We start from the raw sequence: 24,182 nt of genomic DNA, 5'->3' as shown, positions 1-24,182 counted from the left end.
AACTTACCAACTGGATTTGTCACTGTGTGTCTCCAGCTGGGTGACATCTCAAATCATCTCTAAAATGCCTTTCCTCATCTTGTCTCTACTTCACCCAATCATACATAATCAAATCACACAATCTCTATAAATATTCATTTACAAACATCCTCTTACTCCTGTTCAAGTCATGCCACTCATATCTCCTTTCAATCCCTTTTCACTCTAATCTGCCCAAACCAAATTACTTCCTTCTTTTTCTCCTACCTCCACCTTCTCATTCTTCCTAAATCAGAAATACTGATTAACAGGGTGTTACCTCAGCCACTAGAATACCAGGTAGGCACTGCTTAATCGCATGCATATATCTCCTTCAATTGTAACCTGTATTTTTTTTAATCCCCTCATGCAAATCGCCTATGAGAACATGTTACAGTTTCCCCTTCAACTGTATTCAATATTACATATTGTTAATCTGTACTTGTATTCTCTGTTGGAGCTTTTTTTCATAGTTTCCATTGAAAGGTGGACTTTTCCAGTAAACAAACACAAATAAAATAAATAATGCCGAACCAGACAAACTCGACCATTCTTAGACAAACCCTTATGGTGGAACCAAAAAAATATATCAGGAAATTACGAAGAGGTACATACAAAAGAAAATAAAACTGACTCCTCCAAAAGCACAAGTTAAATAAATCCCCCAAATGCTCTGACAGCTTCCAATAACATTTTACTAACTGTTATGACCACACTGTACTATACTCTGTTTTCTTTGTATTATGTAAATTCTGTGCTTTACGTACCTTGTACATCCATGCTGAGACTGAAACCGGTCCATTTAGATCACTCTACCCAGGTAAACAAATTAAAATACCCCATTCAGATCATATTATGTAATTAGCTGGGCTTCAAAGACCTACAGAAACACAGTGCAATATGGAAACAGTCAGAAAATAGTGCTTCCCAGCCACACGACCTAGGTACTACTAGAAGTAAATTTTTGTGTCAGATTCAAGGCTCTCATTGAGAGCAAAGGCCATGACAACATCCCAGTGCAATCCTCCAAAGGATTAATAGTAACCTGACAGTTAGCCAGGGTCTGACTATGGCTCAAGCAGCCAGGATTCAATTAGTGGCTTAGGCATCGGCGGAGAGGGATGGGCATTTGTCTGGGTGTTCCTCGTGTGGGGAGGCATGGTTCATAGAAGGAAGCAGCCCTTGGACATAAATAGACACATGCAGGTGAGAGGGGAATAAGAATAGGTTACTAAAACACTCCATGGCATCTAGCATGATGTGCGGTCCCAGGCTGCCCTAATAATCCTTGCTGGTCCCAATCCTGATGAAGCAAGTTCAGAGAAAATTAGGAGGACAGGTATGTACATCCAACACAGGATGGGGTACTTGAACGAGTTGATGGTTGGCTGCATGGGGGGGGGGGGTTAACCAGATAGCTAGGTGCTCCAACTTTTGTTAACAGGATACCTACCTGAACTCTGGCACCAGGCAATACTTTGTCAAAGCACATGGTAGTTTGTGCGTGTGGGGGAAGGGCTTGCAAAAGATTCAATTTCAGATCAATTAGCCTTTTTGTTATGTTATGTTCATTTAACAGAGTTCTCCCCTCCTGTTCACCTAGCTATGCATGTGTGTACATATACGTTCACAGACATGTATTACGCGAGATGCCCCTGTGGGCCATTTTAAGCCTAACCAATTTCCTTCAAAGTCATGAGCAAAACCCTGTACTTTGTGTCTGTGAGGTAAGCACCTTAACTATTAGACCAAACCTCAATCCCATGATTACATCATCCCAGAAGGACTAGAACCGACAATCCCAAGCTTAGGAGACCAATGCCTTATCCATTAGGCCACTAGGGAATGGCAGTTACAGTATATACTTACTGTGTAAGCTACATTTTGAATCAATTATGTGATTTACTTTTATACATATATTTTATTATAGAGCAGACAACCTGACTGCAGAAACAAACATTCTATTTACCGCTATGCATGCATCCACAAATCTACTTGAAAATGTCGACTTTATCTTGCATCTATTATATTCACTAGGGCCATGACCACAAAATGGTTCATCTGGATCAATGTTCTATCCTGGACAGAAAATGGAAAAAATAAATTCATTCATCCGTTCCATTGTGGAAAACCAAGTAGTGGAATAAAATGTAAGGGGCAGGCAGAAGGAAGAAAGCAATGTTAGTGAAGAAGAAGGATACTCCAACAAGCCAACCAGATTTGGAGAAAGTCATTCTGAGACTCTCTGCTGTCAAAAGAGATTTGAAATGTGTCAGTACTTAAGATCATGCCATGCCACAGCTGCCAATTAACATAACACTCCAAGACAATACCCCAGCTCATACCTCTCAACCTCTTAACACGAAAAATCTGGACAAAGCCTAAAATAATGGGGGACCAAAGGCCCAAAAATAGGAACAGAATTTAAATATTATAAACTTAGAAAGTTGCTAGAATAACAGGATTTGTGTCGGCATATATTTTCTGAAGGATACAAGGTCAGGAGCTCAAATGTATGCCATTAGTGACTTCAATTTTCAGTGATTTGCCAGAAAACTACAACTTTTAGGAGCAATAGATCAAAAAAATATGTCTGCAAAAGTCTGTACAGTTAAGGTCTATACCAGCTCTGACAAATGTCAAAGTGCAGTGGACAGCTCACATAGGCAGATTACATTACATTGATTAGCATTATTCACATTAAAACAGTAGCTCAGTCTGTCTAAAAGTAAACTTATAGAGGTATAGGTTAGTAGGCCACTGCAAAATAAATACTTCCCAAGTGAAAAATTAACAAATGTCTGGAGCAAGCTTTGAGCAGTTGTAGAACCAAAGATGAACGCAATCAGAATTCCAAGAAGCCACTGAAAAAAAGGAAATGCCGCCTTAAAGTGAACATAACCTCAAAAAGGTACTGTATTCAAAGCCAAATAGGCACAGAACATAAAATATTTTAATCTGCCAAATTCATACAATAAATCTGAGTGCAAGCAAATATTTCATACTTCACTGGTGCTCTATTCAAAACAATGGCAGGTGAGCCAATCAGATGTGGATCATCATGTATAATGTTAATGGGGTTGGTGGGCTGGTCAGCCATGACTAAGGTACAAAGCAAATAAGTTCACATTAACAATGAATACAGGGCAGCACAGTAAGACACTGCCATTGGCAACGCTGCCTCAGCTTGGTTCTTCAAATCAGATCTCCGCTGGGTACCTCCTGTGTAGAGGCTGTCCATGCTCCCTGTGCCCATGTGGGTTTCTATTAGCTGCGCCAGATTCCTCCCACATCACAGAAATTGGGAGGGGGGGGTTATCTCTAGGTAGGTATGTATATACAAACAGGATCCGTACAGATCCCCGAAAGCACTTTCCACGGAAGCAGAAATCACCGAGCATACTTAACCGAAAGTGCTGTTCACTGAAGCAGCACTTTCGGATTAAGTATGCTCGTTGTGCCGGTCATACTATGGTGCGGATAAGGGAAAATTCCCTTTTACCCACTGTAGTGCAACCACGGAGTGAGAATCTTAAAGTAGGGGGTGGGGGGGTGTACTTACTAACTAATACTAGACTAAAGCCATACGCATGCTTTGGAATCAGTGCATCTTTAGCTATGGCACAATGAGAGTCTGCAATTAATAAATCAGTAGGAAAGTTATAGCTGAAACAGAACACAATGTGAAGGTAGAACTGTACAGATGAAATCAAGATGAACTTAAAGGTATTTGTAAGAGTTAATACAGATGAAGGGACACAAGGTCACAGTTTGACAGAAGGGGACAGGATGACCTTTTTGAGTTGCCAAATAACATGTACTACTAATGTTCTTGGCTGTTAATTGCAAAAACTAACAGCAGCCTGTAACTGAAGAGCATCTTCTCCACCTTACAAAAACAGAATGTCATCTGCACAAAGAATCATTTCCACCTCGGGGAAAGTCAATGAAAATAAAATTAATAAACAGAAAAGCAATCAAGGAAACTATGTCAGGATAGCTTGCTTGAAGGAAGATCTATCAAAGCATACTTGCAATTCCCTGTTGGAAGCGTACCTAGCAAATCCAACTGAGGAGGCTGAAATCAAGACTTGATAAGGAAAGTCTGGAAAGGGGAGGATGGCTGACAATGTCAAAGACATATCTTGGGTCAATAAAAACAGAGCCTGTCCCTGCATTTCCAGCATTCTCTACTAAGGAAAACTTAACAGCTTTTGAGGGGGGAAAAAAATCTGAACTACACCCTAACAGATGAGAAGGAAAACTCTTTTTTTTTTTTTCAATCGATCTCTGTATTCTGAGTTAACTTAACATCTCAGAATCACAGACTACTTATATGCTTATACTTTTTAATATGTTTTCTGCAAAATGGCTGTCAATGGGGCTTGACATATCGTGTTCTTAATTTTCTTTAAGCCTCTTTCCCATAATCCATTTCAAGTCCGCTTTATACGAGTCATGCTAGACATAAGGAAGTAGTGGTGTATTCCCATTCCATTAACATAGAATGGGATTAGTGTCAGTCACTGTCATCATATAGGTTCATAGGTGTTTACTAGACTAAAAACCACAATGGCCTTTTAAGCCTAGCCATGTATCCCAAATATCTGACATTTACAAACGGGGGCCTGGGAGATGAACCATTTACAGGTTACAGTTTGCAACGGGACTGCTTCTATTACTTGAATGGCCTTCATTTGTGTGTCTCAGGGCTTGTTTTATAATACACCAAGAAATTTTACTGCTGCAACCAAAACAGTTGCTAAACTGCAGGCCTTTGTTCAAAGTATCTTTTTGTAGTCCAAGATGAATTGACAGCCCCTCTCACTACACTTTGGTAAATGTGTTGATACTTTACCTGACTTTTCTCTGAATGTGAGACATATTTGATACTATTCAAATCATCATTCAAATGTAAACTATTATAAACAGCTAACACTTAAGTTTAAAGCTTAGCATTTCAATACTGTGATGCTGCTTATATAAAAATGTTTCAAAAGTGACAACTGCCAATCTAATTGCTCTGTTTTACTATGAAAGGCATGGTTACATTGGAAGCAGCTGTGAAGTTCTCCTCCTTTCTGCAGATACAATGGGGAAAAAAAAAAAAAAAAAAACAGTTTCACACCTCTCTTGTCTTGTTTACAGCAGCTTGAGTTGCTGAATACAAACTTCTGTGCCTGTGGTATGCCATGCAGGTGTAGAAAAATTCCTCTGCAACTTACTCGAGAAGTTAAGCTTTAAAAAAAAAAAAAAAAAAAAAAAAAAAGTGGTGTTACTGTTTGGCCTGCTTGCTGTACTCTGCCTGAATATTGTTGATCGCTGCCTGCACTTTATTTTGAATAGATGTGATGAAACTTTAAATGAAAAACTTCAATTTTGTATCTTATTCTTGTATTACATTTGCCTTGTTTTAAGTTTTCTGTTCTGTGGAAGTTTTAAGAGGTCTTCGCTAGGGTCAGTTAGAAAGGTCAGCAAAGAATTCCTTTGCGAACAGTGAAAGGTAATTAGTGGGAGAAGCTGAGAAATAACATTTCTTTTTTTTTTTAGCTATAAATCACTCTATTTAGCTGGAGTGTTTGGCCTGATTATTGTTGATCTCTGGCTGCATTTTATTTTGAATTGAAGTTTTTATTTTTCCCACCCACCAACCCAACTGTTGTCCCAACTGTTGCTGTGTGCTTAAACTTGGTGGCTTTTCAGTTGCCCACCCCTACTGAAAGTCTGATTTTGGACACTTCTGCCAGTCCCATCTTGTTAGCTCATTCTAATGAGTAAAGAGAGATCATTTGGGAAGGCCGACCTTGAATTGCCTTCTGTTTCCTCCCTTTCCCACTTAGCTTAAAGAATACACTTCAGTCAGCTGCTTTTACTGTAATTGTGTTAATTCCTTTACTGTAATTGTGTTAATTCCTACTTTATTTTGCTTTTGCTGCTTGTTCTTAAAAGTGTTTAATTGCATTTATTCTGCTATATTTATCACTGCTTGTTCACAGCCTGGTTGAATTGTAACCATTATTCTAAACCTCTTGGTTTGGTATAATCACTTGGAATTCAGGCCAGTTTTACATTAAATAAGCTCAGGATCCACCACTAAGTGCCACACGTTCGATAAAAAGCCAGCTTATTATAACAAACATAAAATGAGGACGAACAGTACTACTCAACAAAACGGAACATAAATTAGATATTCCGTTAAGCGCTTTCACCCATAACAGCTGGGCTTCTTCAGAACTGAATTACAAATGCTAACAAGCAGTTTATAGAACCTATTTGGCGCCAAATAAAATTCAAATTCTGAGATATTAGCGCGATAGTGTGTAGCGCTATAATATTTTAGCTCTTACTGACGAGTTTTAGATCACATAAATATTCACAGTGTATTTCTCTACTATTTATTTATTTTTATTTTACATTTGTTGACTGGGCTAGTCTAACTGGATACATGTCCATTTTCAGTAGAGGCCCAGGGAGAAAAGCTCCTACAAGTTACAAAGACAAGTATGCAATATAACAGACAAGGTTACAAAAAAATTGTTAGATACAATAAAAAAATGACATGAAATAAAAACACTTAGTAATACTCATAAAAAAGAAGTAAGACTTTTTTTTTTTATCAGATGAGAGTAGAAATTCACTATTATCAGGGAACTATACACTATATTTGCAAGAGCAATAGGAACCAAGATTAGTTATGAAATTTTTGTATATTGGGTATAATCAGTCAGGGTTGGAGCAGGGACAAAGCCAATGATTTTTAGATATTGTTTAAGATGCTTTTTGAATAGATGTGTGGAGGCAAGTGAAGACAGCTCAATTGGAAGTGGATTCCAGCTTTTTCCTACTGTGTTGGAAAAGAGCGAGTCTCCTGCTTTGTTGTTTGGTTTGACACTAGAAACTAGAGGTTTGCTAGCTGAGCGAAGTGTAGGGAGATTTTTGTAGGGGGTGATTAGATTAGTAAGGATTGGTGTATTATTAGGGTGATAGAGGGTTTTTTGGGTTATCACAAGTTGCTGATAGAGTAGCTTATTATGCAGTTCAAGCCATCCCAATTGTTTGAGGCTATGACAGTGGTGAGTTCTATAGGGGAAACAGGTAGCAAATCTAGCTATGTTGTTATAACAGGTGGAAAGTTTATTCATGTTATTTCTAGATAGATTAGTATAAATAGCAGAAGCATAGAAGAGGGTAGAGGAAAGGGGGGTCTGTGCAAGAGTAATTCTGGCTGGAGGGGTAAGGAAGGGCTTGATTCTATAGAGTGCGCCTAATTTTTTGTTGACAGTTTTTATTGTGGAATTAATGTGTTCATCGAAGCTAAGGGAGTTGTCAATTGTAACTCCCAGTAAGCGGGTAGAGGTATCAGGGACTATATTAGTGCCATTGCTAGAGGTTACTGTGAAGTTAGGGACAGACGACTTAGGAGTAGGAGCAAAGAGTAGTAGCTTTGTTTTTTTGGGGTTCAGAAGGAGGCAGTGTTGCATGAACCATTTTTCAACAGTGTTTAATACTGATTGGGTTTGGAGTTGGAGAGAGTGAATGGATTTGGCAGAACTAATTAATGTCGAGTCATCTGCGTATTGGATGCAAGTGGCTTGTGAAATATTGGTATGTAGACTGTTAATAAATAATGAGAAGAGAAGAGGACCTAAAATAGAGCCTTGAGGTACACCGATTGTCACTGGGAGGGAAGAAGAAAGGGTATTATTCCAAAGGACAGCCTGCTGTCTGTTTTCAAGATAGGATTTAAACCAAAGAAGTGATTGTGAGTCAAGTGATTGGGCTTTTAGGATTTCCATGAGTAAGTTGTGATTCACCATATCGAAGGCCTTACAGAGGTCTAAAAATAGGGCCGAAGAGAAAGTGTTGTTGTTGCGATTTTCATTAATAGAGTTGGTGAAGGATAGCAGAGCAGTAGTAGTGCTGTGGAATGGTCTAAAGCCATGTTGGCAATTGGCAAGCAGATTATTGTGCAGAAGGTGGTCAAGTAGCTGTCTATGTATGCATTTCTCCATTATTTTAGCAATGGGTGAGAGTAAGGCTATAGGCCTAAAATTAGATAGCTCAGTAGATGAGCCGCCTTTGTGTAGGGGGATAATGTGGGAAACTTTCCATATGGATGGGATTTTGCTTTCAGAGATAGTTCTATTTATAAGGATGGAGATGGGGTAGGCAATGGCTTTAGCTGCTATTTGTAGGTATTCTGCTGGAAGGCAATCAGCAGACGGGGTGCAGGGTTTGAGTTTTTGAAGGAATTTAGAAATGAGGGATGTAGGAACAGGTTGTAAATGAAAAGTAGGAGTTGTAGGATTAAGGGTGTTAAGAGGCAATGTGGTGCTTGGTGGTATAGAATTTGCAAGGTTTAGAATGGCTTCAGTAAAATAGTTATTGAAAGCATCTGGAATCTGGTTGGAGTTATTTTGGAATCCAGAAGGTGAAGGAGTTTTAGAGTGTCCTGGTTGAAGTAGTTTGTTAATGCCGGACCAGAATTTTTGAGGTTGTGCTTTTTGGGATTGAAGGAGTTTAGAGTAATAGTCTTTTTTTTTATCTCTGAGAATGTCTTTCTTGGTGGCATTTCTTAATTGTTTGAAATAAAGGTGATCTGATGGACTTTTAGAAGTTCTCCATTTGTTCAAAATTTTATTTCGGAGATGGATCTTTTGTCTAGTTTCCTTTGTTAGCCAGGGGGCAATTTTGGCCTTTAGGCGGGAGGATCTAATTGGGACATGGGAGTTTAAGATTTGTATTTATTTTGTATTGAAAAAGGCTACTGCTTCATCTAGTTGGAGGTTTAGCATAGGAGACCAATCACATGCTTTGAGTTCATTTTGGAAGGATTGGGGAATTGAAGAATTTTTTGGAGCGGCAGGTTATAATATTATGAAAATTAGGACAATGTATTTTCTGCCTAATAACATAGGTTATCATGTGGTCACTAATATAGTCAGGAAGGATTCCTGGTTTATAGGTAGTAAGATGGCTATTGAGAAGGATCCAGTCTAAGGTGGTAGCTTTATTACTTGGTTTATGGATTCTGGTAGGAGTGGTAATTATTTGAGAGAAACCATGTATATTTGTGTGATTGGTAGGATTGTGTAAAGAGCAAGTTATCCAGTCTATATTAAAGTCTCCTAGAATAATAGTTTCTTGAGGCAGGTGTGAGGAGAGGTGATAGAGTATGTTTTCAAGTGTATTTATATTATTTCCTGGAGGAAGATATATACAAATAACATAGATGGATTTGGAGTTGTTAACTTCTAGCTTGGCAGTTAGGATTTCTGCATTGTTAGTTGGTGGAAGGTGCATGTCAAAGGTGCTAACTTGGAGCCCTGTTTTGTACAAAATGGCTACTCCGCCGCCTTTTTTGGTTTTACGGTCGTGTCTTAGGATATTGAATCCTGGAGGAATAATTACCTGGTCAAGGGTAGTGGGTTTTAGCCATGTCTCTGTTATGCAGAGAATGTCAAAGGAATAAACTTGAGTGCATGAAGTTAGGTAGTTTTGTTGTTAATGCTACGGATGTTAAGGTGTGCTATCAGGAGGGAGTTAGATGGTCTATTTGTAATGGTGTGGAATAAACTTGAGTGCATGAAGGTAGGTAGTTTTGTTGTTAATGCTACGGATGTTAAGGTGTGCTATCAGGAGGGAGTTAGATGGTCTATTTGTAATGGTGTGATTAGGTGTGGAGTTATTTGGGAGATTGTGTATATGAGTATTGGGACCGGGATTAGGATGAATATTGCAGGCTAATAGAGGGTGTTTTTGAGGAAATTGGATACATTTTAGAATTTTGTAGTTAGTGAAAATGGACCGTTTGACGTGGAGGTAGGTAAGTGGGTAGGCCTATGATACTTAGGAAGTAGGTATGTAGAGGTACAGGTTATATTACTATGTTGTAGAGTATGTCTTGGGGAATTAGGGAGAGTTTGTTGGTTGGGATAGTGTTCAAGGGAGGTTAGTGTGCAAGGTATAGCGAGAGCTACAAGAGTTGCAGTTAAGAGTAGAGTACGAGTCGAAATTAATTTCTGTGTTGGATCCATTAGGTTAAAAGAAAAATGTAAGAATCAGTGGATTCTTACCAATATATTTAAAATCAATTACATAATATACTGGAACCATACTGATAAATAATCTATGTTGTATGTCTATATTTTATAATATGTAATATAACTTCTAACAAGGTGCTGCAATGAATATCAAAAATATATAAAAAAAATATCAAAAAACATTCCTATCCCTTAAACCCGTTGATGTAATTGATCATATCACTGTATACATATAATATCTTAAATATGTCAAAAACAAGTTGTCAAACAGTAACATGAAATATCAAATAGTCCAATAGTATAAAATTCATATCGGTTGACTCACAACTAATAAATGTCATAAAACCTGTTGAGTATTTCCTAATATTATTTATTATATATATATATATATATATATATATATATATATATATATATATATATAACTGTATATGAAAAATAAAAATATAAATGTATATTTACAGTGTGTAAAAACCGTATGAGTTCATTTAATTACATATGAATATCATTTAAATACATACAAATATCAATAGCATGATGCAAATAGAAATATAATAAAAAATGACATGAATATAAAATAAAATGAATGAAGAAATTCATAAAGATATCAATGGTTTGACAGGAATAAATTCATTAAGAACCGGGGGAGTCGTGGCATCTAAATATATTTGCCACCACACTTCTCTGTAACTTAATAAACTTTTGTAGTCACCTCCCCTAGGATCCATTTCAATATGTTCTAAAATACTAAATTTAAAATGATGTCCGTCACCTTTAGATTGAATGTGTCTATATAAGGCATTGGTTTTGTCATTTGTTCTGATGCTGTAAATATGGTCATGTATTCTCTTCTTTAGGTGTCTCTCAGTTTTTCCTACGTAAAAACTGGGACATATTGCATTTCGCAAGATATATCACCATTTTTGTGTTACAATTGCCATATTTGGCTCTAATAAATGACTTGTGACCATTATCTAACTTTATTTTAGTCTCTTCTGACATATATTTACATTGATTGCAACACCCACATTTCGTGCTTCTAATTAGATACTTAAAATCTTTTTTTGTTTCATTATGTTCCACTAATACTTTCATATTCTTACCAATTTTATATATAGAATTTGGTTTATTGCCCAGTATTTTAAATAGGTTGGCATCACTAGATATTATATGCCAAAATTTACACATTAGCTTTTTAATACTATCTGTGGCCGAGTTAAATTGTAGAACACATGCTCTTTGAAAAGGTGATGTCAAACATATATTTACTTTGTCAAAATGCTTACCTAATTCTATGCCAGCTCCTAATAAAGCTTTATATTTCACTTCCCAGTGCTGTGTAACATATTCTACTACGTCATCATTTTTGTAGGATAACCTCTTTGTTGAGTAGTACTGTTCGTCCTCATTTTATGTTTGTTATAATAAACCGGCTTTTTATCGAACGTGTGGCACTTATTGGTGGATCCTGAGCTTATTCATTGGAATTCTCTCCAGGACTATTCAGTTTTACATTAAGACAGTTTGTGGTCTACACTCCTGAGGCAGGAGAGGTAGCTTACATTTTTCTAAGTTGGGAATTGTTGGTTGAAGGCTTGGTGCGTCTGTTATTCTTAGTTCTGGTTTAAGTACCTGGGCTTCAGGCAAGTTATTTTACATTAAGATTTGGTGTCTACACTATTGTGAGACGAGAGGGTAGCCTCTGCCCTTCGAGATTGGAGTTGCCGGTTGAAGGCTTATTGTACCCGCTTATTAATGTTTTTTTCTGAAATTGGTACACTTTGTTTGCTGTAGCACAGACTAGATTCAGACCTGCTGAATCTAGTTCTGTTTCTATAACTTGATCAGTAAACCAGGCCATCCGTTGCTGGAGAGGGTTCCCCTGCACCCTAGTGGCAGGAGTGTGCAGTTTAGAACTCATCTGATTGAATGCTGCTGGAACGAGGCTCAGTTTTTGAGCTTTTTTATTGGTCAATTTGTTTAAATCAGTTGCTCTCATTTGCTACACAAGCACCTCGTTTGCACATCGTGCACTGACACGCAGCAATGGGCACTTTGGTGGTTATAAATGCAAATGCTTTTCGCTGCAAAATTTTCCCTTACTGCTCTACTGGTGCTCCATTGGCGAGTTCTTGTGATTGTCCCTCACTGACAGGTCCTGAGGTACCAACACAGATCCTACCCACTAGCTCTTTGTATGTTTTATCCACCTCTCCTGTCATGTTAACTGGTCCAACCTGTCCTCTCCCTGTTTTCTGACCATATCAACTTATCTAATGCAGCTATATCAAGAACCTAGAGTAGAATCCAGACTCTCTCACTCACCAGTCAGTTCATCAGATACCAAGCAGGTTGTCCGCATGCACACCTCAGCTTGTGCACCTACCAAACCCACAACACATAAACCTACATATGGAGAGATCATTACAAGAAGCTTACCTAAACATCAGAGACCTCCCAAATAAGCACATTTCACATAATACATCCTCTGCAGAACACAGTACACATACCAGCGTTTCACCAGTCAAGCCTCTAGTACACAACACAAAATCAAACATCTTAGTCATAGGTGAATCAACAGGTTTGATAAGGAAAAGGTCACTGTCAGCTGTCTGGTGCCAGGATCAGTCACATCACACATGCACTCAAGTCCCTCACCAACAGGCACGGTTATGACTCAGCCATACTCCATGTCGGTGTGAACGACTTGAGATATACCTCACTGGACTATATGAAGAGAAACATGACTGTGCTCTCTAACAGTCTCCCTCAGTCAAATACGTCCCTAGCCTTAAGCAGCATTTTACCTTCTCCTAGGATGATACCTCAATACAAACAAAAATGACTGACTTCAACAATTTGCTTAGTTTCTGGTGTCATTCAAAGGGAATCCAGTATCTGTCAGGCTGGGATAACATGGTCGACAAACCTCGTCGCTTTACCCGAGATGGTCTTCATCTGTCATCCCTGGGATCTTGGTTACTGGCCAAGGCTCTTACCATCCCCATAGTGCCTTTTTTTAGGCAATGTCAAAAGAACAAAATTCCCAACACAATACCCTCAAAACACAGCTTCAACGCTATGCCGGTAAACGTTAAAGAGTCCACACCAGAAACTGCACTCCCTGGAAACAATCCTCACCCTGGAAGATGCTGACATTTGTGCAGTCACTAAGATCTGGTTTAAGGCTGCGGAGAGCACCACAGCTATACCAGGTTATATTTTCAACTACAAGTTCAGACCACAAACTGAATGAGTGAGAACTAAAGGAGGTGGTGTATCAATATTCATTAACAACCTCAATTGGTTGAACAGCACGATTCCCTTGAATTACTTCAGGTGCAACCGACTGTAGGCAAGATGCCTCTTCAGGTCACTGACAGCTATAGGACCCCCTCCATGAATCAGAACATCCACTGGTCTACTTGACTCTGCTTGAGAACTAAAGGAGGCAGTGTATCAATATTCATTAAAGATAAGTACACCTCTTGATTGGTTAAACAGCATGACTCCCTTGAATTACTTCAGGTGCAATTGACTGTAGATAAGACCCCTCTTCAGGAGGTTGCCAGCTATAGGATCCCCTCCATGAATCAGGACATCCGCTAACCTACTTCAATCTGCTTGAGTCAATCAAGAAACAACCAAACATCCTAGTTTTGGGTGAATTTAAAAATTACCCATCCACAGACTAGGTAAATGTGTGTTCTAACTCACTTGCCCAAAGGTTCCTGGACTTTGTTAACTCCAATGCCCTGGACTAGCAGGCCGACACCTACAAGGGGCTCAAACATCCTGAATCTGGTACTCACTAACATGGGGGACCACTGCAGCACCCCCCAGTTTGTTACCATTCTTGGTGAGATATGACTACAAACCGGTCCCACTATAACTATAACACAAGCCCCCCCCAGCAACAACTACACTAAAAAACTTCTCCAAGGCCAATTACAACCTCTTATGTGATGGCATAAATAGCTTCAGAGCCCCTCCCCCCACAGATGGAACAGACACCTATGCTGAGTTATACACAAATGCTTTATACAAGCGTCTATACAACTGTACTAACTCTGTTGTACACAACAGAACCAAAGCAATATCTTCAAAGAAAAACAAACCTGCCCAGTGGACAACTGCCATTAATAGGTTATACAATAGGAGAAAGCAAGAGTAGGAAAGAATGATCTCAAAACTAGAAACACTCTCTCAACTTAAAACAAGCAAATAAAACTCCTAGTGAAATCCTCCACATCTAACTACAAATCCAAGGCCATCCATAACCTCAAAGTTAAAGCCCAGATTTGCAGTGAACTCGTAGTTAATGTTACTATATATAGAGAACCTGTGGATATAGCAATCCTGCTGGCTGAAGTTCATTGAAAACTTTACTCCCCTGTCCTAGCCATATATACCCCAAAGCATCCTTAAAACCTGTCCCCCACCTGGTATCTCTGAGTGGCAGGTCTTAAATGCTCTCTTCTCCGAGTGGCAGGTCTTAAATGCTCTCTCTCTCTCCAAGGCCAAAAAACACAGCCTCTATGGGACCAGACAACATCCCGGGCTGTGTTCTACATGGGTTAAAACTGGAATTAGTATCACCATTGCGCACGCTTTTCAATCACAGCCCAAACACTGGCTTCATCCCAGCAAAATGAAAAACAGCTACAGTCATCCCTTTGCACAAAGGGGGTACATCCACAGACCCCAGGAACTATAGACCCATTAGCCTGACAAGCCTTATCTGCAAGGCCATGGAATGAATCATCATGGACCTTATTAAGCAAAGATGCAAGAAATCTCCAAATGCTTGGCCTCACCCAGTTTGGCTTTGTCAAGGGGAGATCATGCTTGTTACACTTTGTGGACTTCTTTGAGAGTCACCCAAAGCCCTAGATAAGGGTAAAGCTGTGTATACGGCCTACCTAGACTTAGCCAAGGCCTTCGAGACAATCCCCCATGCAGGCATCATTGATAAACTCACCTTGCTGGGAAGCAACCCATATATTGTCAGGTGGGTTGCACACTGGCTCACTGATAGAACTCGTACGGTCAAAATAGGGGACTCCAGCAGACTTAGGTGTTCCACAGGGATCAAGTCTGGGACTGAATCAACTTCTCTGAAGTACCGTGGCTGACAAAGTTTGCTAATAACTGCAAACTGGGAGCAATCACTGAAACCACTAGTGATGTCAACATCCTGCAAAATGTCTTATGCAGACTAATGACTAGTGCCAAAGTCATGGTCTTTAACTTAATGCAAAAAAGTGCATTACCATCCCCTTCAGCAAGGGTGATGTTCCTGCAAACTACCACACCAATAGCAATACCCCAAGCACAAAGTCAGTGGTTAGAGATCTGGGCACATAGATTGAAAGCAACCTTAACTTTGATCAACATGTTTCCACAGCGATAAAAAGTGCATTTTATATTGCTCATCTCATAAATAAGGGCATGCCTCCAGAAAAAGAAGGAGAGAGAGAGAGGTTATAACTCCCCCTGTACTCTACAACGTTCCCTTTGGTATGCTCCTTTCCAAACATCTGCAGCAATTGGAAAGATCACAAAGGTTCCACACAAAGAAAATTCAGGGTCTTCAAAAAAAGAACTTATGTCTTACCATAACATTCCATCTGTGTTGCTCATCTTCATTCATTCATCACTAATGGGTATTCTGTTCAGTCCTCGTAACTGAGTCAGCCTTATACCAAGCTTGCGCCAGCCAAAAACCCTCGAGCTAAGCTTTTACCCATCATGTCCTTCTCCCAGTTACCTCAGATCGAGTTTGCCTGTTATTACTAAAGAAGAGGCTTTTTCTAAGCAAGTACCCTAAAGCGGGATATGGACCCAAACAATCCCCAAGGAGCCACTAGGAGGGGGAAGGAAGGTGGGACAAAATGAATGAAGACGAACAAACACAGATGGAACGTTACTAAGAATAACATTTATCTGATGTGGTTAATCTTCATTCATTCATCACTGATGGACAGAGTCCCCAGCTACCTTGTGCGGCCCTTATGGAAGAATATTCCTGAGCACCATTGAACCAAAGGAAGCTCTTCCATTGGAGACCAAATTCAATTTGCGATATGAGGAGTATCCCACGTTGCTGCTGCACAGATATTGTCCATAGAAGCCCTTGATTGGAAAACCACAGAAGTTGCCATTGATCTGGTGGAGTGTACGTTGATTTTCTCTGGTATAGGTCCTTGTGACTGGTCGGCAGATGAAGAGTACACAGTCTCTTACACATTTAGATAAAGTCACCTTAGAAACAGACTTACAAATAACTGGTCGGATTTGTGCATTGTTTTTCTCCTATCAAGTTCAAATCTCAACTGTCTAATAAATGCAGACAGTACTCTCCTTTATTCAAAAAATTAGGGAAGAAAACTGGCAGGTCAATAGTGAAATCAGAAATAACTGAGAAGGAAGGAAGGAAGGATGGGTTCGTCCGGAGCAATATTCTGTCCTTGTGGAAAATCAAATACAGGCACTGTACGCATAATGCGTGAAGCTCAGAAATGCATGTAGCTGACATGATGGCCAGCAGAAAAAGATTTCCAAGATATGAACTTGATGTCACAGGTGGCTGCGGGTTCAAAGGGAGGTTGTGTCAAAGATGGGAGGACAAGTGTGAGACTCCACAGTTCTATTGCTTGCTTGAATGGTGGTCTAATGTGAGAGATTCCTTTCAGAAAGGTTTTACATAGATGATGTGAGATTAAAGAGGAATCCTTGAAACCATTATCAAAATTTGAAATGGCAGCTAAGTGAACTCGAACAGTGGATGCTGCAGCTCTTTCTCTGAAAATTTTTGATCAGCTCCAGTCACTGCAGTGGTAGACTGCTTAATACAGGTCTAGTTTTCTCTGCTTAGACCAAATTATAAACCTTCACAATTTTCTAAGATATAATTTTCCTGGTGGATGGCTTGAGAGAGGCCAGAATAATGTCACACTGGGGAAAAGGCTGCTCTACTTGGCGATCATTAGAAGTGGAGAAACCAAGCTGTCAGCTTGAGGCTGGTTGTGTTCAGGTGGCTCAACCCTTGGGGGTGAGAAATCGGATCTGGGGTTGGATCCAGAATCAACAGGCAGCATAGTAAGTGAGCCCAGAGAAAGGGGAACCATACTTGTCGAGGCCAATAAGGTGCAATGAGGATCACTTTGCTTTTCAACCAAAGGGCTTTCTTCAAGAAATGGGGGATCAGGGGAAGGGGGGGGTAAGTGTACAGAAGTCCCGTGGGCCAATCGTGGATTAGGGCACCCCTCTGGGACTCCCCTGCAGGGAAATTAGGACAAAATGGCTACTGGATTTGTGGTTTGACAGGGAGGCAAATAGGTCGCAGCAAGGCTGGCCCTAATGGCTGAAGATCTTCTCTGCTATGCTCGAATTGAGGGACCACTCATGAGGCAGAAGGATACATCTGCTCAGCTTGTCTGCAATCACGCTAGAATCCTCAGGAATTTGTGTTGTGATCAGAAAGAGGTTGGAAGCTATTTCCCATTGCTAAATTCTCATGGCCTGTCAACACAACGGGTAGGACTTGGGTCCTCCTTGCTTGTTGACATAGCAGATTACTGCCATGTTGTCTGACTGGATGGCAATTGTTCCACAAGGAAGGACAGATTTAGTGTTGCAGGCATTTCAAAATACTGCCCTCAGTTCTATGACATTTACATGCAGATTGGCCTCTATAGTTGACCATGTGCCTTGGACTGTCATCCCCTGAAAATGCCCCCCCACACACACACACCCTTATCAGGGGAGGGTCCGTGGTCACAGTGGCCTTAGGCTGAGAAGGGTAGAAAGGGCGACTCCAAAGTTCTGTTTCTGGCCTCATCCACAAAATAAGGTCCTGTTTGCATCGATTTGTTATTAGAATCTGAAAGGACAAAGGATGATGATTCGGATACCACTGACATAACAGAAGCCATTGGAGGAGTCTCATGTGAAGTCTTAAAGAAGTACTATTGTTATTGATGCTGCCATTGAACCTAGGAGTTGAAGGACCTCCCGAGCTGAAACCATGTTTTGACAGAGTATCACTCGGAGTTGCAGCCTTAGTCTTTGTAATCTGTTTTCTGGGAGAGAGACTAGACAGGACTGGGTACTGAACACCGCCCCTATGAATTCTTAGCTTTGGGTCGGAGTCAGTTTGCATTTCTTCCACTTTATAGAGAGTCCCATGAACTTTGCCAATGAGAGAGTGCAGTTTAAAGCTGTCACCAGTCGATGCTTGGTGGGGGCGGTAAGGAGCCTTGCAGTCTCACGTGAGCCGTTACTACTGCCATGCATCTGATGAATACTCTGGGGGCTGTAGACAGTCCAAATGGCAGAGCATGGAATTGGTAATGATTGGCTCCCAGCCAGAAGCAAAGAAGCCTTCTGGAGAGAGTGTCCATTTTAATGTGGTAATACGCATCTTGAAGGTCCACTGAGGACATCCAATCACCTCTTTCCAAAAACGGACGAATGGCCTGAACCGTGACCATCCAGAATTTTGTTTGGGTGACAAACTTGTTTCAAGTGCTGAGATCCAAGATTGGTCTCCAATCCCGTCTTTTTTGCCACCAAAAAGAATCTCTAGTAGAATCTGGACCCGATCTGGTCTAGTGGGACTGTTTGGACGACTTTTTTTGACACAGCTTTTTTATCTCTACAGCTGCTTCTTCCCCCTGACTGGGTACTGGGTGGAATGTCAGGAATTCGTCTTAGTGGCTTTGGGAAGGAGTTTAGTAGAATGTGGTAACCTCTGGTTATTATCTTCTGCACCCAAGAGTCGGTGGGTATCGACTGCCAGGCAGTGTGGTGCAGAGAGAAACGTCCCCAGACTGCTTCCAGAGGAAAGCAATCAAGCCGCTCTTTAGGAGCACTGGTACGGTTGTCCAGAGAAAGAATCTCTGGGCCCCTAGTTACATGGGCCCCCCTTCCAGAAGAGTTGCCCTCTCTGTCTCTGGGGATGAACTCGCCACGCGTCACGAAAAGGGTGCAGAGACTTTTTTGTGGCAAAACTTTCCACTCCTCTGGTTCCTAGTGTAAGAACACTGGGGGGGGGTGGAAAAGCATACACCTACAGCAGACAGGGTCTTGCCATCCTTCTCACACCTGGCTAGAGAGTGTCCTTCACTTTTGGGCCAAACAGAGAAGATGCTTCCACTGGGGCATTAAGGAAGGAAGACTTAAGGATCCACGAAATCACAAAGGGACATCCAGGCGTGACGTCTCATGACTATGCCTGTACCCGCAGCTCTTGCTGCCCTTTCGGTTGCATGGGATATTAACCTCATGGATGAGTTGGATATCAATTCCAGGGTTCCTAGTTGTGAGGCAATTTTGTTGAGTACCTCATCAGACACCTGTCCTGATAAAGTTCCGGAGAGTTCGGAAATTAAGTCTCTCTGGACCCTAGTAAAATGTGCCAGGTAGTTCAAAGACCGTATGGCAAAAGTTGAAGCAAAAACTCGCTTCCCTAACCTGTCTACCACCCGAGACTCCCGGTTAGGTGGATGTACAGTCTGGCTCTTTTCGGCAAGCTCTTTCTTTGCGGCCGCTGCCACCATCACATCTACTGGCAGACCTTTAGAGCAATGTGGGCTATCCTTGGGGGGGGGGGGGGCAGAATCTTATCTGGTCTCAGTGGGACTGGCTCTGAGTCAGGATCCTTTCAGGTGTGCTGCACCATGAGCTGAACTAGCTCGTCTACAGGCAGGGTTACCCAAGAGGAAGATGGTAGAGTACAAAAAGCCTGCAGGGACACGGATTCCTCAGAGGAAGGACTTTTGGGCTTCCAGTCACCCCTGTTTCAATATTTCAAGGATGTCTCTAAAAGAGACATCTTCAGGGGGCGACCATGGGGACCCTTCCCCTTCATTGTAATCCATGTCCTCATTAAGAGACTCCTCAGGGGAGTCCACGTGCTGCCTCTTGCATGACTTCTTTGTGGTACTACTTCAGCAGGGGCTCCTGTGGTAGGGTCTCCTGAGGCTCTTGTCAGCTGCAGCTCAGAGGGAGAACACTTCTGGGGGTCTGATGCCGAAGGCTTGCCTACAGAGGCAAGGGCCCTCTCCATTGCTTGGAAAGCAGGCCACCCGAAGAGGGATGAGAGCCCAGAACAGAGAAGGACAACCTCAGAACTGGAGTCGCATCCTGCTCACAAGGATGGAGCCTCAAGAGGAATCGGTACAGGCAGGAAGGCTCAGAACCATACCCAACACTGTGGAGCCAGTAGCCCAATCCTGGACCCGAGGAAGACCTGGCTCCAAGCAAGAGAAAGGGATAGCTCCGGGGCCACAGTGAGATCCACTAGTGGCACCAAAGATGTGGGGGCCGAAAAAGGTGTCAGTGTTGAAGGCTACGAAACCTGCAAGGAATGGTGTCTTTGAAGGTGCAGCAACCCCCCTGTCAAGCAGCTGGTCCACAAGGTGCACCGCATCTATTTCTGAAAAGGCTCTTAGCGGATCTCCCGATGGGGACTCTGACCATTCTAAAAAAGGGCTATATACCTGCCCCGGAAAAGGATCCACTGACGGGGAGCATTAGGTCCGTGCTGCACTATCTAACGGCACCATTGCCTTGAGTTTGGAGACATGTGAGAGGAGTGTGTCCACAATAGAGACATGCACTGCAGGTAAACTCAGCGCTGTGGAAGGTCTCAGTGCCATGGTGGGTGTGTGAGGGGAGTGTATCCACAATAGACAGGAAAGGCGGGTAAGCTTAGCACTGTGGAAGTGGGTGTGAAAGTTAAGTTTTTTAATTTAGGCAGGGTCAGTGCAGAGGCAGATGCAGACGACACTGCTTTGGTTTCGGACCTGGAGCCGATGAAGACAATTTCGGTATTTTGGTCTCGGTAGTTTCTCCTTGTCACCAGAAGGTGAAGGAACTGAATGCGGTCGCTTTTTTTCTTTCCTAGGAGGGGGTGAGCCCTCCAACACAGAAACAGCCTCTGAAAAGGGGGTCTTAAGAAGGCCCTTCCAGGATTCATTTATTTCTTCTTTCATTTACAGTATGGGAGCTAAACCCCTGGCAGATAGAACAAGGTGGATGCATGGATGCACAGAGAGATGAGGAACTCCCAAACAATAAACACAATCATCATGAGAGTCACCGTTAGGCATTTTACAGCTACATTTCAAACACTACATTTCAAACACTGGTTGAAGTCTGAAGTCCCCTTATTCTCAGACATATTGAAAAAAATCAAACTGTCACAAGAGAAAGATACTAGGGAAGAATAGAGAAATTTTTTTTTTTTTTTTTTTATATTAAGAAAGAAAAAGGAAATGCCAATAATGATATTTTGGGGACTACCACAGCGGGTAGGGAGAAAGGGGCCATACCACCAATGGCACTAAGATTACCCAAAGGTAATTTGAAGAGAAACGTCAAACAGAGAGGGGAAAATCTAGCGACAGACTACAAAAAGTATAAAAAAGGGAAAAACTACAGAAAATTTTTATGTGGAAGCTTTATAAAATACAAAAAATATAAGACTTAGCTGAGAGCTGGCTTAAACGCGGCTTTAAGACTATGCGGCAAATGAGATCTGAGGTAACAGGGAGAAGGGCACTGTGGGTAAAAACTTAGCTTGAGGGTTTTTGGCTGGCACGCTCTTGGTATAAGGCCGACTCGGTTCCAAGGACAGAACCGACTACCCATCAGTGATGAATGAATAAAGATAAACATAATCAGATTCTGCCTTATACAGACAGACTGAAATCATTGTCACTTTACTGTGTCATACATACTGCTCAGAGGCAACCTATGTCTTGCATAAAGAGCAGTCTCTGACCCAGCTTTAATGGAAATGCTGCACATTCGCAAGTCAAATGGCACATGGGTCACTCACCCAAAGGACTTTAACCTTGTATGGGATATCAAAAGAACATGCTGGAGAGAAAGATTGGTCTCACAAAGGCTGTCCCACTTTTGGAACAAGCCCCTTGTTGGCCCTAGTTAAGTGTAATTTGGACAATTGGATAGGTAAATGTAAATTCACCCTGGGGGCTCCACCTGTGTCCCTCTTGGACAGGGGCAATAGGTGCTGACTTTAATGTCTGCTTGAACCAGACACGCTTGGGAACACAGGTTGAACTTGGCTAGGCTTGTAAGGGCCCTGGGGCTGTTAGGAGGTTTGAGCCCTTCCGATGATACCAAAGTGAGGAAATGAAAGCTTATACAGTACAAGAAGATTTCAGGCACCTACAAAGTACTGGAATCATGCTGCAGAGAGAAAAGAAACCCAAGAGTCGAGTTAAACTGTAGGTGAAGGTGGAGTTTTTCTATGATTTTTTTTATAGGTTACAGCACACTTCATAAAAAGGGGGGTTGTTGTACTGAAGTTACTTGATGATCCAGCTGTGCACTGTAACTAGAGCAGCATTACTACCTACTCATTTGAAATGCAACACCTTTATTAGAGAGAGATCTCTCTCTACCTGGAAAATGCTACCAAAATATACACAGAAATCTAGTTCAGAATTATCAGAAAAAGAAGACTGACCACATCCTACTATGGCCCAACAACAGCACAAAGTTTTTGCAGTTTACTAATGTTGTGTTTTTCTGAAGACAGGACAAATATTCATTACATTTCTCCGCATAACTTCACTACATACAACAAACTGACACTTTTGCAAGGTCCCCCTCTGTCATCAGACTTGAGATTCTCCATGCATCCCCTGCTGTAGCACACAATTTTATGCAATACCCAAACGGTAGAAGATAAAAATACTTGCACCCCTTTAGCTGCAAACTGAGGTGTGGGCAGTCAGACAAACTTTCAATTTCAACATTGCTGTCCCATCGTACAAGGCACAAAAGTTTAGCGCACACCTCTTAACTACCACTGATTTTGCAGAATACCCCTAATTCTACCTCAGATTTTTCCACTGTCCCTCGAAAATGTCACAGAGGATTTGCAAGAAATGTATTAATGTTTTGTGCTTCATAGGGATAAGAAAATGCATGTTGATGCAAACCTTGTCGCTGTGGAAAAAAAGGAAGTAATGTTTAAAGAATGTCCCTGATTTGGGGTCTTTGTTGTTGTCGTCGTCGACCACCCATCCCTTCCTCCTCCAATTATTTTTGGCTTCGTCCATAATTCTTAAATAATGAAGTTGATATATACTATATTGCATACTTGACGCTGGCTACAAACTTTCAGTACAAAATCACACTTGGCTTGGACTGCAAGAATGTCGTACAGCACAACAAATATCCTAGTCAAAGCGCAACAAGCAAGCAAGAATAGCCAAGCAAACTGACCGTTCACCCACTTGGATTGAACTGCAGTGCAACACGGTAACAAGAATCCTAAGCCAAAGTTCATACTAAATAACAAGCAAAGTGCATCAAGACCTGCCCGAACCTGAATTCGGGGCGACACATCGACTATAAAACCACACTAACAATCTGTGTTACAGATAAAAACAAGTACACCAATTTACCAGTCCAAACTGCAACAATAACAATAATAAGCTTTTAAAATTTGTAAACTAATGCTAAAGGCGTTTAAATGCAAGTCTGAAGTAAAAGGAGTAACTGCTTACTTTTTGTAACTGCAGTCCTAAGAATGCTCACTGCCATTGAAGAGTGGCAAGCCAAAAACCTTTGCCCAGACAGGTTAATACATAGCCTGCTTTTGCAAACCCCTTTTACTAGCTCACTTCGTAACTACACCCTTGGTGCCAAAATTAAGCCCGTTTCCTTGTCAGTAACCAATGAAAAAGCTACTTCAGCTCTGGTCACGCCCCTTTGGACAAACAGACGCTTATGAAAATAGTGTTTGCAGGAGGCCAAGTACTTCCGTCTTTGAGAAGTGAAATTTGAGGGTAGCATTAGTTATGCAAGTATTCAGCAGATTGTTAATAAATTATAGGAGATTTAAATTATGTCTTACTTTACTTGTTCACAGACAACTGGTTAATGAGCATGTGTTGTAATCGCACTTGTTAAAAAAATATAATTACACCTGCTCAGCCTAAAGTTAAAGAATAGACGTTTATGGTTATACCCAGCTTTATTTATCCGTGTGGGTGTGTGCTAACCCTTTCACAGAAAACCAGAAATGTAAAAAGATAATTTAAGATATGCCGTATATAAAAAGACGGTACTGCTTCA

General features: G+C 41.1%; 1 protein-coding gene across 2 annotated transcripts in view; it reads right to left on the bottom strand.

Annotated features, from left to right (window-relative positions):
• Positions 1-24,182, bottom strand: part of ECH1 (enoyl-CoA hydratase 1) — a 1,020,088-nt gene that overhangs the window by 739,447 nt on the left and 256,459 nt on the right. The window contains exon 1 of one of the 2 annotated variants that reach the window (XM_044057090.1): positions 23,612-23,738. The exons of the other annotated variant lie outside the window; for it this stretch is intronic. Within the exon in view, the coding sequence (XP_043913025.1) occupies positions 23,612-23,648 (37 nt within the window). The 5' untranslated portion in view covers positions 23,649-23,738. Of the gene's footprint in view, positions 1-23,611; positions 23,739-24,182 lie in introns of those variants that run through there. 2 annotated transcript variants of the gene reach the window in all.

The sequence above is a fragment of the Protopterus annectens genome, chromosome 1.part0 (genome assembly GCF_019279795.1).
Source record: "Protopterus annectens isolate FY-2018-M chromosome 1.part0, PAN1.0, whole genome shotgun sequence".
In the NCBI taxonomy this organism is placed as follows: domain Eukaryota; kingdom Metazoa; phylum Chordata; order Ceratodontiformes; family Protopteridae; genus Protopterus; species Protopterus annectens.
This window is presented reverse-complemented; position numbering and strand designations above follow the sequence as displayed.